Source organism: Nansenia antarctica (genome assembly GCF_963989245.1).
Source record: "Nansenia antarctica genome assembly, chromosome: 9".
Taxonomy (NCBI): Eukaryota; Metazoa; Chordata; class Actinopteri; order Argentiniformes; family Microstomatidae; genus Nansenia; species Nansenia antarctica.
In genome coordinates this window covers 3,795,072-3,814,828 of record NC_137679.1, presented here as the reverse complement: position 1 = coordinate 3,814,828, position 19,757 = coordinate 3,795,072, and the positions used below count along the sequence as shown (strand labels likewise).

Here is a 19,757-nt window from a genome sequence, read left to right as displayed (position 1 = left end):
AATACTGATAAAAGATTGTAATCAGTGAGGTCAGCCCTTGACCTTGTTTCTTCTCTTAACAATGTCCTTTACATTGCTTCTCCATATGAGTAGTCAACACAAACATGTGTCACTTGAGGTACGATCGCTGGCTGTCTGGTCACCTGACAGACAGCTGCACCCTTTGACTTAAACCCGTCTGAACTAACGCTATGCTTCAGAGAATGATGTGGTTGGATCAAAAACAGTTAAAGTTACATTATGGAGGATGTTGCCTCTGGGGGTGATCCTGAGCTAAAAGTGGTCCTCAAAATAGTCTGAAATATAATATATATAATTATATATATAATAATGCCCAGAAATGATCTCAATGGTCAAAAACGGACACCTGAAACAAAAATAAATTGTTTTAGTGAGGCAAGAAATTGATTGATATTTTATCATAGGAGAATGATAACCATGATAACTTAATTTACTTGTTATGATAATTGAATTGTTATTGACTTAGTATTTTTACTGTGCCTTATTGCCTGTGTAGTTGTTATTATATTTTTGTATTTCTTCTCCTTGATATTTCACTGTGCTGTTGAGAGGTTGAGAGGCTCGTAGCAGCATTTCATTGTAGCGTTTACATCCTGTATCCTGTGCATATGATCAACTTTGATTTAGATTTGACCATACACTCAACACTTAACACACCATACACCATACACTCAACACTCTAGCAAAAGTTTGAGGTAAACAATTAATTTACCGGTAGCTAAAATTCAAGTTCTGTAATGTATCATTAAGAGTAACCTACTTTTACATTGAAAGAAGACTAATGATTGTATCAAAAAGGTTATGGCCTTTAGTTCAATGTCTCTCTATTAACACTGGATATTTCATTCTTTACATAAGATTTCTTTTTTTCTTTTTTTCCCTAAAATGTTATATGTGGATTAAAAGTGAAATACTGTGTATTACCCAGTATGTCTACTCACCTCAGTGTCTCCAGTTTGCAGTGTGGACTCTCCAGTCCAGCAGAGAGCAGCTTCACTCCTGAGTCTTGTAGATTGTTGTTACTGAGGTCCAGCTTTCTCAGGTGGGAGGAGTTTGAGCTGAGAGCTGAGGCCAGCGCTTCACAGCATCTCTCTGTGAGCTTACATTCATACAGCCTGAATAAGAATTCAATAAAATGTCAATAACATTCAGTGTAATCTACAGTAATAATTACAATACTGATAAAATATTGTAATCAGTGAAGTCAGCCTTTGACCTTGTTTCTTCTCTTAACAATGTCCTTTACATTGCTTCTCCATATGAGTAGTCAACACAAACATGTGTCACTAGAGGTACGATCGCTTGCTGTTTAATTTCAACCTTTTTTTGATTTTCACAATGTCAAAACCACATTAACAATCTATCGAAGAAGCTCAATCAGAAATGATATGTTTATAATAAAATCAGACCACATCTCACCCATACTGTCTCAGACAGATATCAACATGCAATCATTCTTTCATCAAGATCATTCTGTCTCCCAGTTTGGTCCCTCACTTCAAAGGAAATAACTGAACCAATAGGAAGACGAGAATAGAGTCTATAAGCTCCATGGCAACCTTCCCCCTTGGACTCACCACTGCTCTGCACTTTCACACTGCAATGACCTGACTTTTCAGAATTACACAAATAATCTAACCATTAAATCTTTCTTTCAGATCCCAAACAATAACTCCCCTCCAACACTCACTGCTCTTCTTCCAAGACAGAATACAAGACAGGAACGCATCACTAGATCAATTTCACGTCCACTTATCCCAGTTCCAGCTTACAAAAACAACTACGGTCAGAGATCATGTTTTCACACACACACTAAAACCTGGAATGAGATCCCATATTCCATTAGAGCAACAACCTCTATCTCACATGTCAAACAAAAACACCATCTGAGGGAAGGACACTCCTGCAACCACTGATCCAACTCACACCATCTCACTCACTCCACTTAAGTCCTCTCCTTTGTAGTTATTGTATAACTGTTTATGTTTTGCTGTTGTCTTGCTTCTATGGTAAGAATTTGTTCGTACATGTTTGCCTGGTTAAATAAGGGTTAAATTATGTGATTGTTCCCGTTTTTACTTTTTGTATTGTTATGTGCTTCTGTCTTTTTGTGCTGCATAACAGGAACCAGTTTTAACTGAGTCAAACCAGCTTTAACTGAGTCACAATGTTTAACATCTCACCACATTCTAACATCTGTAATGTTACGTTTTATTTTTTATTTTTTATGTATAATAATAAATAAGAAAAGAATGAAAGAAATAAAGAAAGAATATGTATATTAAAAGTGCAATACTGTACCCAGTATGTCTACTCACACCAGTTTCTCCAGCTTACAGTGTGGACTCTCCAGTCCAGCAGACAGCAGCTTCACTCTCCCACACAGGTTATTGTGACTGAGGTCCAACTTCCTCAGACTAGAGGGGTTTGAGCTGAGAACTGAGACCACCTCTTCATAGCCTTTCTCTGTGAGGTCACATCTCTGCAGCCTTCATAGAAAAATATAACATTAACACAACAGATGTAACAGTAAGACATCTGTGGTAATGGTACGATGGTTCTATGGGTTCTGTTCTATGGACTTAAAACAGCTAAACTGAGCTTCAACATGTGTTGATTGTCTGCAGAGTTCTCAGTGTTGATAGCAGAAAACTATTTTTCTCCCCAATCTTTTATTGTGTGAGATTTGATCAATATATACCGTAAATCCTCTAATAGTGGCCTCTATTCCATTAAAGGCCGGTCTCTTATCATGGCCGGGGGGCATGATGAACACCAACAAATACAGGCCGGCCTCCAATACAGGCCGGGTCAAAAAATTAAGAAAACAAACCCAGCTGTAATATCTGGTATGAACCAGACGGTTAATACGGTAAACTCCTGGTGCCTGTTATATAATGCAACTACGGTAGCTTGTATTAACGTACCGTGTGAATGTGATGATGTTGTTAATATAACAATTTAATCTGGGGGGTATTCCACGTACGTTGATTAGTATATTCGCAATTAAAAGGAAAGCCTCGTTCAGCCAACTCTCGATTTGGATTTATTTACTTATTGATCTTATTGACGAAAAATAAGATGTAAAAAAAGTGCAATACTGCTGCAATTAACAACGCGAGGGAAATGGTTTGAAACTAGACCAGACCAGTTCATGGCCTTGGTGTTTTCCTTTTCCACCTTGGTGTCTCTAAGAGAAAGTGGGGGTCAATCCCCCGTAACCTCTTTAGAATTTGCATCACAGCTAGCGTCATGTGACCCCCTCCTCATTGCAGATGTAGACAGGAAATCCCTGTGATTGGCTTGTATTTTACCTGAGGGCGTGACTGTTACCTGTACATAAACAACTAGGCTCTGTGCCTTGAGCTTCACTTTTCTGAGAAGGATTTCACTGACAGACTGTCTGTCATGCTTGTAAACTTCTCCTTTTGCAAAAGAGAATTAAATACCTTTTCTATACAATCTGAAGAAAGCAGGCTGCCTTGTTCTATTTTCTATCTAGATACTTAAATAATTCTACTACATTGTACTCTGCAATGACGTTGAATCTAATCTAATCTTTATTCTAATCTATTAAAGTTGAATATAATCTAAAAATGTATGTTTAGAATTATTACGGCTAATTTACGAGTTGATACCTAAATCTATCACACTATCTATCTATCTATCTCGTAAAAGGTGAGAACTAATATTTCCAAAAAGACACTTGACAGAACTGTTGTTTGGGATGTAGTTTCCGCCTGTGAGACAGTTCTGACACACATCTGACTGAACCAGACCGTAAACCTGGTCGCTACCACGTTTGTTCTGAAGGATTGGTTGCATAGCAATTATTAGAGCCACATTCATGGAACGGAACTCGAGCTGAAATGATCGCGAATTATCAAAACTGGTCTGGATTAACTCTAATCACGCTATGTGGAACAGCCCCCTGGTCATTATATGCTGTAAACTGGCTGTTTACATACCGGTAGGCCTCTTTGATTAGTTTGTTGGATGACACAGGGTGTATTTTCACTGTGAGAGATGCAGCGCCCCGTATTTTGCTGATATTGACGCTGAATCTGATTGTTAGTGACTGTGCTGTAAACTGGCCAGTCTGCCATTTGTTTTGTTTTTATGTGTCATTGGGAACGTTTCTGTTATTATTTTGTTAATACCTGTGGTATTCCAGTTTACTGGTAATCTGATCGTTATTACGATAACTTAACTGTGAAGTTAATGTATTTTCTTTGTGTTTGGTTTGTGCAATGTTTTGCAATAAAAGTCAGGAAATTAAGGGATTATAGTCCATAAGAGTTTAATTTTAAGAAATAAAGGCCTCCCTCTAATATAAGCCTGCCTCCAACAAAGGCCTGGTGCTCTCTGCGGCTCAGTAAATAAAGGCGCCAATATTAGAGGATTTACGGTAACTACATTCTAGCTTTGTCTGAGTTTTTCATATGACAGGGTGTGTGTTGGTCATGTTTTTCACCCAGGAATGTGATGTTGATAAACAAACTCTGTCCCCTGTTGACCTCTGTACAATTTAGCAGTTTTAGTGTCTGATAAGTTATGATGACACCCACTGGTAGAGAACTAAGTTGTTGTATGATTCTTTCATATGCGTGAGGGTGACAGGAAAAACAGACAGGAGTAATTTGGGGATTTTAATCCCTCCTACTGTAAAGATTGTAAACACCTGAACTTGTTGAATAAACACCACCTTTTTTTGTCAAAGCACCGCATATCCGTGTTGGATCGTTAATTGGAGAATTAGCTTTTCATTCGTCTATTTTAAGGTTGTAGAAACTTCTTTTAATTGTTGGTACTAAACACAACGCAGAGTCAACAGAGACATTCATAAACAACAAAAGCCAACAATTGAGATACTCACTTGGCTGTTCGTGAGACTCGGAACACTGGCAGTAGCCCCAGGAGACACTCCTCTGAACTGGAGTAATGGTAGAGGTCAAATTCATCCAAGTTGTCACTACCAGTCAGCAACACAAAGACCACAGCTGACCACTGTGCAGGTGAGAGTTTGGCCCCTTTGTCACGTACTGAGCTCAGGTAGTCTTGGACCTCCTTCACTACAGAATGGTTCAGCTCATTCAGACAGTGGAACAGATTGAAGCATCTCTCTGGAGGGGGATTCTCCTGGATCTTGTTCTTGATGTACTTGACTGTTTCCTCATTGGTCTGTGAGCTGCTTTCTGTCGGTGTCAGAAGGCCTCGTAGGAGATTCTGATTGGACTCCAGTGAGAGGCCCAGGAGGAAGCGGAGGAACAGGTCCAGATGTCCATTCTCACTCTGCAAGGCCTTGTCTACTGCGCTCTTGTGGAGGCTGATGGTTGCTGTCTCTCTGATTGTGGGTGGTGTGTTCATAAGATTGGTATTGCTGTCGTTGAATGTGAGGAACACAAACAGAGCAGCAAAAAACTCCTGAACACTCAGATGCACAAAGCAGTACACTTTCCCTCGGTGCAGTCCACACTCCTCCCTAAAGATCTGTGTGCACACTCCTGAGGACACTGCTTCTCCGACGTCAATGCCACACTCTCTCAGTTCCTCCTCGTAGAAGATCAGATGTCCATTTTCCAGCTGTTTGAAGGCCAGTTTTCCCAGTGACAGAATGATCTCTTTGTCCCAGAGTGAATCTCTGTCATGGTCTCCAGGATACTTCACATTCCTCTGTACGGTCTGAAACACCAGGAAGTGTGTGTACATCTGTGTCAGAGTCTTGGGCATCTCTCCTCTCTCTGCTTCACCCAACAGTCTCTCCAGAGTGGTGGCTGAGACCCAACAGAACACTGGTATGTGGCACATGATGCGGAGACTCCTTGATCCCTCAACATGTGAGATGATTCTGTTGGCCATGTTCTCATCACTGATTCTCTTCCTGAAGTACTCCACCTTCTGTGGGTTGTTGAACCCTCGTACCTCTGTCACCCGGTCAACACACTCAGGAGGAATCTGATTGGCTGCTGCAGGTCGGGAGGTCATCCAGAGGAGAGCAGAGGGAAGCAGATTCCCCTTGATGAGGTTTGTCAGCAGCACGTCCACTGAGGCTGACTCTGTGACATCACAACATCTCTTGTTGTTCTGGAAGTCTAGAGGAAGTCGACACTCATCCAGACCATCAAAGACAAACACAACTTTGTATTTGTCATAGTTGGAGATTCCTGATTCTTTTGTTTCCACATAGAAGTGATCGAGGAGTTCCAACAAACTGTAGTTTTTGCCGATGCATAAATTCAACTCTCTGAAAGGGAGTGAAAATATGAACTGGACATCCTGATTGGCTTCTCCTTCAGCCCAGTCCAAAATAGACTTCTGCACAGAGATTGTCTTTCCAATGCCAGCGACTCCCATGGTTAACACATTTCTGATTGGTCTGTCTTGTCCAGGTGAGGGTTTGAAGATGTCCTTGCATTTGATTGGTCTCTCTTCTGTAGCTGGTCTTCTGGATGCTGTCTCAATCTGTCTGACCTCATGTTCATTATTGACCTCTCCACTTCCACCCTGAATGATGTAGACCTCTGTGAAGATCTCATTGAGAAGTTTTGGGTTGCCTTGTTTAGCTATTCCCTCAAACACACACTGACACCTGCTCTTATGGTTGAGTTTTAGTTTAAGTTGGCACTCCACAGCACGTTCATCTGAGGGAACAAATGATGACAAAAATGTTACAGTATTTCATTAACCTTTTTGTAAACACATTATCATAGTCAGTAAAAACAGGAAGCATAGCTTATATTTGCACAACAGTCCTTCATGGTTGATATTCAGTAGAACTAGTCACATGATTGATATTCAGTAGAACTCGTCATGTGACAGACTAATAGTAGGAAGCTCTCACTCTCCAGTGTGACAGTGAGTTCCATCTGGTTCATGGCTCTCAGCATCTGTCCAGCCTCCTTCCTGGCCCCCACCCTCTGCCTCTCATCCTCTTCGGGCAACTGAAGAAGAAATGAAAACCACTTCTCAAGTCAATGGAAAAAATAAATGAACTTTCTTTTGAACTGTATGCAGATTTGATATTATCTCAGCATATTGTTAGGGTCCCCTCCTATAAGTACCTTGGGATGTGGTTAGATAAAAAGCTACATTTTAAATAGCACAATGAAAAGCTGAAACTAAAGAGACCAAAAAACTAAAGTTGAAATTGGGTTTTTATTTTAGGGACACATCCTTTTTTTCAATATCAGTTAGAAATGATCTTGTCTGAAGCCCTAGTACCTTAACAGCTCTTGATACAGTATATCATGGTGCTTTAAGATTCATTAATAATGCTAGATCACTCATCACTGTGAATGGCCTGCCAGGGTGCAATGGAGCTCTCTCTCCACCAGGAGGCTAAAGCACTGGTCCACCTTTGTCTACAAAGCCTTGATAGGGCAACTCCCTCTGTATCTCTGTTCCTTACTAGATCAGCCACTCAGTCCTAGTAGTGTTACTAGAACAGTATTCACACCCGCTGCTGTCCTTGTCTGTTCCTCAGGCTAGAACTGAGACAGGGAACATACTGTATATATTTTCCATAATGCCCTTCATCCTGTAAACACACTTCAAAGATTCTGAAGTTAGAGGAGTTAGTATCCTTGCCTGTTTTTAAGTCTCTGATCAACAACAATGTTTTTGATGCTGCAGTTGTTTTGTATATCATAATGTGTTGGTAACTTGACATAATTGTCTTTGCTGTATATTTGTATAACATTTCATGTACACATTGCTACTTCCCTGTGTGCCTTCTTGTCAGGTCACCCTCGCAAAAGAGGTTTTAACCTCAATGGATCTTACCTGGTTAAATAAAGGTTACATAAATAAATACAATATTGTATTTGTTCCTACATTTTGAAGCCATTGCAAGAACCCTGATTAATTCTACTGAAAATCGGATACCTCATTAGCCAAGACCCTCACAGCTTACAAACAAGAGCTGGGACAATACTTTTGACTGGAAATTAATTTGACAGATGGTGGCTTTACAAATGTAAAACAAAACTCACCTCAAACACAGAGGACAGGTCAGGACCACTGGGGATCTCTGCCTCTGATCTGGGTTGGCTCCTGTGGAAATAAAACACCTTGTCTCAATGTTGGCATTGTGTCATATTCTCCTTGTTGCTTTTGTTTACTCAGAACACTTTGTATCATTCAGAGGTGTGCTCTGTTCCATAAACATTACTAGAAGTGGAAGTGTAACCAGATTGTCCATCCATATATCACAGATGTGTAATGATGGTTATAATCATGCCTGGTGAGGCAGCAGGGATTCCTTCACAGGTTCTTTACAGCATTAAAGGGATGTTAGAGGTTGTGACTCGTGTGATATTACCTTTGTTCACTGTCAACGTTTTCTTTACGAAAATATATCGGACGGTCCATCGACCAATCACTCTTCATGGATATACAGCTGGGGGCAGAGCTGCATCCTGATTGGACAGTGCTGTAACAAAAGACAGGCCTTCAATCTTTCAATCTTCAAGCACACACACACACACACACACACACACACACACACACACACACACACCTAATCCTACTTTACAGGTTGGCTCAAATATAACCAAAATCCTTATTTACAGATCCAGCTGGTTAATCTGACCCCTTGAGCTTTTGAGCTCCACTCAAATCAACATCGCTTAAACAAACAAACAGGGCTCTCGGCCTCTACCAGCCAAGACACATCTGACCACCGTACACAAAAGGGATGTTAGAGGTTGTGACTCGTGTGATGTTACCCTTGTTCACTGTCAATGTTTTCTTTATGAAAATGTATCGGACGGTCCATCGACCAATCACTCTTCATGGATACACAGCTGGGGGCAGAGCTGCATCCTGATTGGACAGTGCTGTAACAAAAGACAGGCCTTTAATCTTTGACTCAACACACACACACACTCTCTCACACACACACACACACACACACACACACACATTCTGTCTAGTGCATGTTACATGTAGAGGTTATTAGGTGAACACATGATATTACCTTGGCTCTGTGTCAAAGTCTCCTTTAGAAGAGTCCATGGCCTGATCTCTCTCCATGGACACACAGCTGGGCTCAGAGGAGCTGCATCCTGGCTGATCTGAGCTGGAATACAAATGTAGATAACTCACTCTATGAGTTAGAACACACACACACACACACACACACACACACACACAAAGACTGATTTCAGCCTTTTTGCCGATCATCCCAGACGTTGGTGTGAACCCCTTTGAGACAAGCTTTGAGTGAGTTACAGAGGCGGGACTGTGAGCGTGCTGGGCTGCTACTGGCCCAGAATGCACCTGGGGCCAGGAGATCACCAGTGGCAGCTGAAGACATCAGGTCTGGTACACTGTAGGATGTACTGTAACATTACAACTCACATAATCACATACAAGCTGCCTGACTACTTGGGGATGTGGAGGGAAGGACAGACAGATGGATGGATGGATGGATGGACGGATGGATGGACAGATGGATGGATGTACGGATGGATGGACAGATGGATGGATGGATGGATGGACAGATGGATGGATGGATGGATGGACAGACAGACGGACGGAATCGAACCTGTCTCTCTCCCTCCTGACATCTCTCAATATCTACTCTTTTGATACGACTTGTATTGTGTGTGTGTATGTGTGTGTGTGTGTGTGTGTGTGTGTGTGTGTGTGTGGGGGTGTGTGTGTGTGGGTGTGTGAGAGTACATTGGAAAAAAGTTTACCTTTGTTTATCTGACCTGTCCTTGGTCTTGTCCTTCTCTCTCTCTCCTCCTCCCTCTCTCCTCCTCTTGCCTGGGCTGTGTCCTCTGCTGTGGCTCCTCCTCTTCCTGCTGCTGAGACCCCTGGGACATCACAACAGGACATACATCAGTAACAACACAAACAACACACACACACACACAGGTTTCTCTCTCTCCTCTCACCTCAACGGCTCCATGGTCAAATGATGTAGTCCCACACATCTGACTCCCTGGATCACAGGAGAGGACTGAATCAGCCTGAGAATCCACACAACGTGAATTTAATATAAAGACACACAAACAGTACTCTCTCTCTCTGTGTCTTTCTCTCTCTCTCTCTCTCTCTCTCTCACTCTCTCTCTCTCTGTATCTCTCTCTCTTTCTCTGTATCTCTCTCTCTCTCCACACGGCCTTAGCGCCTTCCTCACAGTCTTCCTCACTAGTCCCTATCTTCACAGAGAGAAGCTTTATTGGTGTAATGAACTCCCACATGACTGGCTGCTACTCCGCTCACAGTTCAAGAGTCCACAATCAGATACATCCCCTGCAATATGACACCTGTACACGCAGGCGTATCCCTGTTGATTTACTGTTCCCGTGCTGCTCTGCTGCTAGCTATGTTTATACTGTATATTTCTATGTATTTTGGATTTTGGAACTGTTTTTAAATGTGTTGTACGGCGACCTTGAGTGCCATGAAAGGCGCCTTATAAAATAAATGTATTATTATTATTATTACACACTAGGATAAGACACTGAACCACACAAGTGGAGACAGAGTCATGTTCAATCAGGCTGGGTTAGGGTTAAGGTTAGGGTTAGGGTTAGACATGCCAGCATGTACCAAGTCACCCTAGCACCTAACCCTAACCCTAGTTTCCCACATGTACCGTAACATTTACATTTGATCTTTTTAATTTTTATGACATACACTTTATTCCATGTGAGACATCAGGGTCAACAATTTCAAAAGGTTTTTATTCAAATGTTTAAATGGTTTTAATGTCATCTCCCATGTTTAATTACGTAACTGAGAGTCAAGACAGGTGAAATGGGAACATAACCACACCTTAACAACAAACAACACTGTAACAGCACACAGGTTCAGCACATGACAAACTTCAGAGTCAACAGGCTCTCAGCCGCTGAGGGCGACCCCCTGCTGGCGGAAGAGCTGAACTCCTTCTACGCCCGGTTCGACGAGGGGCGAACGGAGGTAACCACAACACAAACACCACTCTCTCCAGCTCTCAGCAGCCTCACCCTCACAGAGCATGAAGTGAGACGCGTGCTGAAGGCGGTGGACCCCACAAAAGCCTCAGGGCCGGACGGCGTCCTGGGACGGGTGCTGGCCGGGGTTTTCACCAACATCTTCAACCAGTCCCTGTCCCAGGCCACCATCCCACCCTGCCTGAAAACCTCAACAATCATCCCAGTCCCGAAGAAAAGCACGGTGAGCTGCCTAAACGACTACCGCCCGGTGGCACTCACACCAATCATCATGAAGTGCTTCGAGAAACTGGTCCGGGCCCACATAGTCACATTCCTCCCGCCCAGCCTGGATCCATACCAGTTCGCCTACAGGGCCCACAGGTCCACAGAGGACGCCATCGCGACGACTCTCCACTCCACTCTATCCCACCTGGAGGGGGGGAACAGCTACGCGAGACTGCTCTTTGTGGACTTCAGGGGAAGATGCAATGGAACAGCAATGCCACTGTGACACATAACAGGCCCTGCACCGGTTATGTGTCAACACCACTGATAGAAACAATAAACAATAAACAAACCAAACACACCTGAACTGAATCCATAAACGTAGGCTGTATGTTAAGTCGATCGATTGGAACTAGATTGTTTATTCATGTAGTTATCAATATTCTACGTGCACCTGGCGTGTGTGTGGCGTGTAGACAGACTGCGTGGAACTGACGCGCGCGGATCCTGTACCTACGCCTGTCAATACAAACATTCTACAACCTGTGGCTGAAACTACCAGACTGCCAAGGCGGCCTTGATAAGAATAAGGAATGACTCATTCTCAACACTCAAATAATCAGAAGACCATAAAGACCTTCAGTAGAACTTATAGGCCTTGAAGACACACACAGCCTGTGCAAAAGTGCCACAAGTATGAACCCAAAACAGACGCCTTGACAAGTCAATATGGTATTGCTTACAAATATCGCTAGCGTAAATGTACTGTACAGTAAACAGAACTTATATAACCCTAACCCAGGACTGGACAGTATACATAACTTATATAACCCTAACCCAGTACTGGACAGTATACAGAACTTATATAACCCTAACCCAGGACTGGACAGTATACAGAACTTATATAACCCTAACCCAGTACTGGACAGTATACAGAACTTATATAACCCTAACCCAGTACTGGACAGTATACAGAACTTATATAACCCTAACCCAGGACTGGACAGTATACAGAACTTATATAACCCTAACCCAGTACTGGACAGTATACAGAACTTATATAACCCTAACCCAGGACTGGACAGTATACATAACTTATATAACCCTAACCCAGTACTGGACAGTATACAGAACTTATATAACCCTAACCCAGTACTGGACAGTATACAGAACTTATATAACCCTAACCCAGTACTGGACAGTATACAGAACTTATATAACCCTAACCCAGTACTGGACAGTATACAGAACTTATATAACCCTAACCCAGGACTGGACAGTATACAGAACTTATATAACCCTAACCCAGTACTGGACAGTATACAGAACTTATATAACCCTAACCCAGGACTGGACAGTATACAGAACTTACCCATAATGGTGATCACAGCCAGGGGTCTGAGGGCGTTGTCTGGGCCTTGTACTCTGCAATGACAATGAAGTTGAATCTAATCTAATCTAATGAAGTTGAATCTAATCTAATCTAATCTAATCTAATCTATTAATTAAATTCAGATCTTAATTACAACAATATAAAATCTATTATAATTATTTAAATATATATACATACTGTTTTAGATCAAATATGTCTTTAAAACACGCACATCCTTTCCACTTCATTATTTGACACCAACATCCAATATCAAATACAGCAAATGGAGTTACACCTATGATGTAATAACAATAGCCTACACACACTTACACACAATATCACTGACTTCAACCCTATAGCCTACACACATACACACACTTACACACAATATCACTTACTTTTTGTGGATAGTTTATTGCTCCTCGACACAGAATGTAAAATGGACGCAGAGGAAACACGCAGGAGAAATATCACAAACGAAACTAACTTAACATGTCAATAGTTCTCGTGCTCCACAGCTAAACGCCTGTAAGCAGCACTGCCCCTGCTGGCCACAGGCAGGTAGTGCAGCTGCAGACTGCGGGCTTCTTGTAAACCACGTGACTTCATAGAGAGAGAGAGAGAGAGAGAGAGAGAGAGAGAGAGAGAGAGAGAGAGAGAGAGAGAGAGAGAGAGAGAGAGAGAGAGAGAGAGACAGCCAATCAGAAGGCTGTCTCTTGACTTTAGTTGCTGAAACTGTTTTACATTTAGATTGATCTTTTATGACCCCCCCCTCCCCCACTCTCCCTCGTTTATTTCTTTTTGAATACAATGTTATTTCTATTTTGGTTTGTCTCTACTCTGTCCATTTTAAATCTTAGTGTTGACGTATTTCCCACAGACCTCCATGTGGCTGGCGAGGAAGGATTGGTGCGCTGTGTATTACCCACTCAGAACCCCTAGCTTTTAGCTGTACAGATCCTACACCATTTGCTGTGCTTGTACGCACCCTTAAGCAACGGTTCACGTCTGTGCCTACCCTCCAGGGCAACGTCCAACCCCGGCCCCCCTCTACCCCTCCTAGTAGCCCCCTGTGCTCTTGCCCTGCTATAGGCCTACACCCTTTTAGTGGTTATTGTTTTCCATTCTTGCTACCTGTTATGTTTATATTGTAATAAAGTACTGGTATGTTTGAGACACCAGCCTCTGGTCCAGTTCATTCAGGACCCGTCCTAGCGGGGAACGTAGCCGTAACAAACCTGAGGGTCCCTCACCCCTTCAGTGCGAGGGTGGCGTTGTCAAATAGTTATTGTTGCCGTTACCTAGTTATTACCAAGGTATTACAATGCATGACTAGTTTTCTTTTGTTTTCATTTTCCTGTATGCCACATATAGTAACAGTTAAAGGTGTGTTAACCGCAGATACATTTCCTCCACGTCTAAGCAGAGATAAATATCTGACCGTGACATCATAAAGGCATGTCAGGTGACGTCATAAAGGCATGTCAGGCGATGTCATAATGGCATGTCAGGTGATGTCATAAAGGCATGTCAGGTGATGTCATAAAGGCATGTCAGGTGATGTCACAGTAGCAGAGGTGTGACTACCAGGGAACCGCACGTGCCATGATATGTCTTTGATAATTAAGATGATTAATCAATTAACACTTTTGATCATAAAACTATTGAAAGTAGCCTATCAGTACTGATAATAGTAGGCCTTCCTGTATGCATTGAACAATGGATAATCCATTTTCATATGATTATTATTATTATTAGGCCTATCAACATTATTATACTTTTGATCATGGCTGACACTGCCTCTTTGATACCAAATCATTTCTCAGGAGGGAGCTGCATGTGAGCTGGTGGAGGGCTGCTGCTGGCATCATATCTAAGGTGCCTACCACTGCCGTTGTGCCCTTGAGCAAGGTACTTAGCCCCTAATTGCTCCAGGGGCGCTAACTATGTCTGACCCTGTGCCTAGAACAAAAAATACATCTTGTTGTATTGTGTGCAATAACAAAAAGGCTGAATCTGATCTAATTATAGGACGGTCCTACAAACCTTCATCCTACAATGGCATCTTTCCAGGAAAAAATATAGTTGGACAATCGCCTTTGTTAGAGGATAGTCTTGCACATACAGATCTGTGACCTGTTGTCATTGCCTTTCACACCCGAAAACAATGAATACTGAGGATGAACAGCTTGTTTCCAGCAGTGAGGTCAGATGTCTGAGTTGTCATTGACGTCGAGACCCACCGTGGCTTCTATAGGCCTGCTGGAATACGTCATGGTGCATTACGTCACGTGTGTGATTTGGGGATGGGTGTTTCTCCACCACTAAGGGGCAGCAGAGGACTCGTTATACAGTTGATAGACACAAGAGCACAAGAGCCTCCAGCCTCTGAACCAGTTGGATCACTATTTGGTTTTGTTTATTTAGCACACAAGAAATTGTGCAAGGAGGGAACGAAGCCCAGAAGGCTTGTACAGAGTTCCACTCCACGTCAATATCAATGTTTCAATGTTTAAAAAGCAAGGGACACTTACTGCACGTCAATAGGAGAAAAGAAACCACAAACAAAATCATATCCATCGGGCAGAAAGGTAGGATAGCATACAAACACACAAGACAAAAACAAAACAAAACAAAAAAACTGAAAATATATAGATACAAGGATAGTAAGATTAGTAAAACAAATAAACATAGATTTCCATCTTGCCCACCTTTCAACGGGAAAAGCACTACAATATAGAATAAACGGGTCTACCCCAACACGAAGCCATGGATGACTGGGAAGGTCCAAAAACTGTTAAATGAGAGGGACAACGCCTTCTTCGCAGGAAAGCGCACACCGCTGTACAGCTCCACCAGGGCCAACCTAAAGCGCGGCATCAAAGCGGCCAAGGCAGAGCACAGAGAGAAGATTGAGGAATGCCTCCTGAGCAACGACTCCAGGCGGATGTGGCAGGGGGTTCAGCAGATGACAAACTTCAGAGCCAACAGGCTCACAGCCGCAGAGGACGACCCCCTGCTGGCGGGAAAGCTGAACACCTTCTACGCCCGGTTCGACGAGGGGCGAACGGAGGTAACCACAACACAGACACCACTCTCTCCAGCTCTCAGCAGCCTCACCCTCACAGAGCACGAGGTGAGACGCGTACTGAAGGCGGTGGACCCCAGGAAAGCCTCGGGGCCGGATGGCGTCCTGGGACGGGTGCTGAGAGACTGCGCCGACCAGCTGGCCGGGGTCTTCACCAACATCTTTAACCAGTCCCTGTCCCAGGCCACCGTCCCACCCTGCCTGAAAACCTCAACTATCATCCCAGTCCCGAAGAAAAGCACGGTGAGCTGCCTAAACGACTACCGCCCGGTGGCACTCACACCAATCATCATGAAGTGCTTCGAGAAACTAGTCCGGGCCCACATACTCACACGCCTCCCGCCCAACCTGGATCCATACCAGTTCGCCTACAGAGCCCACAGGTCCACAGAGGACGCCATAGCGACGACTCTCCACGCCACTCTATCCCACCTGGAGAGGGGAAACAGCTACGCGAGACTGCTCTTCGTGGACTTCAGCTCCGCCTTTAACACCATCCTTCCAGACAGGCTAGTGACCAAACTACTAGACCTGGGTCTATCACACTCTATATGTGCGTGGATCAAGGACTTCCTGACCAACCGCCCCCAGAGGGTGCGGGTGGGCCCCCACACCTCCACAGCCCTCAGCCTCAGCACTGGGTCACCCCAGGGCTGCGTGCTAAGCCCCATCCTCTACAACCTCTACACCCACGACTTCACCCCCATCCACCCCAGCAACTACATCGTAAAGTTTGCAGACGACACCACCGTGGTGGGATGTATCTCGGGGGGGGACGAGGCGGCGTACAGGGATGAGGTAGAGCAATTGAGCAAGCTGTGCAAGGTAAACAACCTGCTGCTAAACAAGTCAAAGACCCAGGAACTCATCGTAGACTACAGGAGGAAAAAGTCCGAGATCCTGCCCCTGCTCATCGACGGAGAGAGCGTAGAGATGGTCTCAAACCTCCGTTTCCTGGGACACATCATACGGGATGACCTGGCCTGGAAGGACAACACTAAAGGCACCATCAAGAGGGCACAACAGCGGCTATACACCCTGAGATGCCTCAAGAAACAACACAGCAAGCAGGAGATGCTGGTGGCCTTCTACCACGGCGCAGTGGAGAGCATCCTCACCTTCGGCATCTCCAACTGGTACCACAGCTGCACGGCAGCGGAGAGAAACGATCTACAGAGAGTCGTGAGAACAGCACAGGGGATCACCGGCGCCACCCTCCCCTCTCTGGAGAAGCTGTACGAAACACGCTGTCTCAGGAGGGCCTCCAAGATCTCCAAGGACCCGACCCACCCTGGGCACGAACACTTTGTCAAGCTGCCCTCGAACAGGAGGTACAGGACCCCGGCCGCTAAGACAAACAGACTGAAGAACTGCTTCTACCACAGGGCCGTCAAGGCCCTGAACACAGAAAAGGCCTAAGTTCTGGGCCCAGGACAAGTCCGGACGGATTGTAATGGCAGCTAGTGCTGAGGCACAAACATGTACATTTTCAAGCCTGCAAACTGTGACACTTTTAAAAAATGTGAAAAAATACTTTCTTGTGCAATATGACAACCCTAGTTGACTATCTGTGCAGTATAGTACAGTGGATTGTGTACATAGCCTCTATTGATGTAAACCAGCTCTTTATCTTCTTGTGATTTTATGCATCTATGCTTTTTCCAAAATGTGTTTCTTTTTCCTTTCTTAAACACCAGGGGAGCCTCCCCTCCTAAATTTCGTTGTTTGGTACCTGTACTGTAACAATGACAAATAAAGTCTATCTATCTATCTATCTATCTATCTAAACAGCTCATAACGAGATTAGATATTTTTTCAGTTGCTTTCTGAAAGCCGATCGAGGTGTTGATCTCAGTGGCGAGCTCAAGGTGTTCCTTATTATTATATTCTCGGACCTCGGTAACAAATGTTGAATTGGTGGCTAGAAGTTCGACAGAAAGGTAAGTGGAGGTCATTATTAAATCTTGTTGGATAAGAGTGGATGTCGGATGAGAAAATAAAGAAACAATGGAAAGTAGAAGGAAGATCTTGCTTGTTGTTGATGAATTTGTGTATGAATAAGCATGTTTGAAAAATATTCAGTTTATTGATGGGTAATAATGAATATTTCCTAAATAGTGGTGCAGATGGTTCAAATCTGAGAGATCATCCTTAGGAACCTCTTCTGGATAACAAGTAATTTGTTGAGGTATGAAGGATAAGTAGCAGCCCAGACTATATTACAGTAGTTGATGTAAGGAAATAAGAAGCTATAGTACAAGGTTAAGTGAGCAGAGGAGTGGATCAGGGGGCAGACCCTTCTCATTATACCAAGCATCTTCATGGATCTCTTGCACACATGATCGATGTGATTATTCCAGGTTAAACCTTCGTCAACAATGACACCTAGGAATTTAGTATGTTGAACTTGAATAATGATGGTTCCATTGATTGATATTTTAGCGTCATCTTTGGAGTAGCACTTGTTTTTGGTGCAAAAGATCATGACATTACATTTTTTTACATTGAGGGTTAATTTATGAGAACATTGTTCAGCCCTGGACCTTCAGTTGTCTCCTTTCATTTTTGCACATTGTCTATCAATGGTGAAAGATTAATAATAATAATAGTAACTTATGACTTATATAGCGCTTTTCTAGACACTCAAAGACGCTTTACAAACTGAAAAGATCGAGTAGTAATAATAAAAAGAAACAAAAGGTAAATAGAAGAAAGTATAGGGGCCTAATTGAGGTAGTGCTGGGGACACATGGGAAGGGGAGGGGGGGAGAGGGTTAACTGGTGAAGGCGAGCTTGAAGAGGTTTTGAGGGCCTGTTTAAATGTTGGCAGGGTGTTGGCCTGTCTGATGTGGTTGGGGAGAGCGTTCCAGAGTGAATGATAGTCGTATTTATTCACCTGTATAATTAATCTGTACCGTTCACAACCGGCAGAGCGGGCTACGGTCAAAGTTGTTATGGTGTTTGTTGTTAAGGTGTGGTTATAATAATAATAATAATAATAATAATAATAATAATAATATAATAATAATAATATGTTCCCATTTCACCTGTCTTGACTTTCAGTTACATAACTACACATGGGAGATGACATTAAAAACATTTAAAACTTTGAATCAAACCATTTTGAAATTGTTGACCCTCATGTCTCACATGTAATAAATCATATGTAATAAAAATTCAATGTAAACATTTAATCTCTATCAATACATGGTGACACTGTGAGCAGGGTAACAGTCGTGTCATACACCAATAAAGCTACTCTCTGTGAAAATAGGAACTAGTGAGGAAGACTGTGAGGAAGGCGCTGTGTGAAGAGAGACAGAGAGACAGAGAGAAAGAGAGAAAGGGACGAAAGAAGAGAGTTCAAGTTCAAGTTTATTGTCATATGTATTAATACAATGAAATTCAGCCTCGTCTCTCTCTGTAGTATCACACACAACAACATAATCCACAATACAAACAAAACAACAATACAGTACAAGGTGCTTAGTGCAGGGAAGAGAGAGAGAGAGAGAGAGAGAGATGGATAGGGATAGAGAGAGTACTTCATGTGTGGCTTAAAGTATCTGTGCATATGGAATGAATGAATGAATGAATGAATGGCCTTTATTGTCATTGCTATAGTACAGGTACCAAACAACGAAATTTAGGAGGGGGGGCTCCCCTGGTGCTAGGAAAGAAAAAAAAGAAAGAAAAAAAAACACAACAAGGGAAGGAGCTGGTTTACATAAATAAAGGCTATGTACACTATCCACTATACTATACTGTACAGATAGACGACTAGGGTTGTCATATTGCACATAGTGTTATTGCACATTCATTTGCAATGTCAATATGAGTGATTCCTTTTCTTCATCATGTTGTATTTTAATAGCAGCTTTTGTCTGCACCTATTTTTCCTTGGGCCACTAATGCCAGCATGAATCCAGGGGTATATCTGTAATCATTATTATATTTATAGGGGCATATCTGATTATGAACTCCTGAACTAAGAGTTAAGTAACAGACTCATTCAGCCATGAGTTGATGATTAACTCAAGATGGTAAAGTCTCTCTGATCAAGGTTAGAACTCGACTAGAGTCACTCCATTCTGGGTTCCCAGATTAGAACGAGGCAGAC

At 43.0% G+C, this 19,757-nt stretch overlaps 2 protein-coding genes across 9 annotated transcripts in view; one reads left to right on the top strand and one right to left on the bottom strand.

The window, feature by feature from the left end:
• LOC308165161 (NACHT, LRR and PYD domains-containing protein 12-like) overlaps nt 1-19,757 on the bottom strand; it is a 436,373-nt gene that overhangs the window by 6,118 nt on the left and 410,498 nt on the right. For 2 of the 5 annotated variants that reach the window (XM_080539274.1, XM_080539277.1), the window contains exons 1-12: nt 12,948-12,993; nt 12,550-12,602; nt 9,924-9,998; nt 9,723-9,842; nt 8,999-9,100; nt 8,748-8,858; nt 8,342-8,452; nt 8,013-8,073; nt 6,863-6,962; nt 4,898-6,662; nt 2,340-2,510; nt 963-1,136 (exon numbers count right to left, since the gene is read on the bottom strand). In XM_080539274.1, coding sequence (XP_080395400.1) covers nt 963-1,136; nt 2,340-2,510; nt 4,898-6,662; nt 6,863-6,962; nt 8,013-8,073; nt 8,342-8,452; nt 8,748-8,858; nt 8,999-9,100; nt 9,723-9,842; nt 9,924-9,937 — 2,729 coding nt within the window. In that variant the 5' untranslated portion in view covers nt 9,938-9,998; nt 12,550-12,602; nt 12,948-12,993. Of the gene's footprint in view, nt 1-962; nt 1,137-2,339; nt 2,511-4,897; nt 6,663-6,862; nt 6,963-8,012; nt 8,074-8,341; nt 8,453-8,747; nt 8,859-8,998; nt 9,101-9,722; nt 9,843-9,923; nt 9,999-12,549; nt 12,603-12,947; nt 12,994-19,757 lie in introns of those variants that run through there. The other 3 variants (XM_080539276.1, XM_080539275.1, XM_080539278.1) reach the window with 3 other exon arrangements.
• LOC308165162 (NLR family CARD domain-containing protein 3-like) overlaps nt 1-19,757 on the top strand; it is a 469,264-nt gene that overhangs the window by 427,064 nt on the left and 22,443 nt on the right. The window lies entirely within an intron of this gene.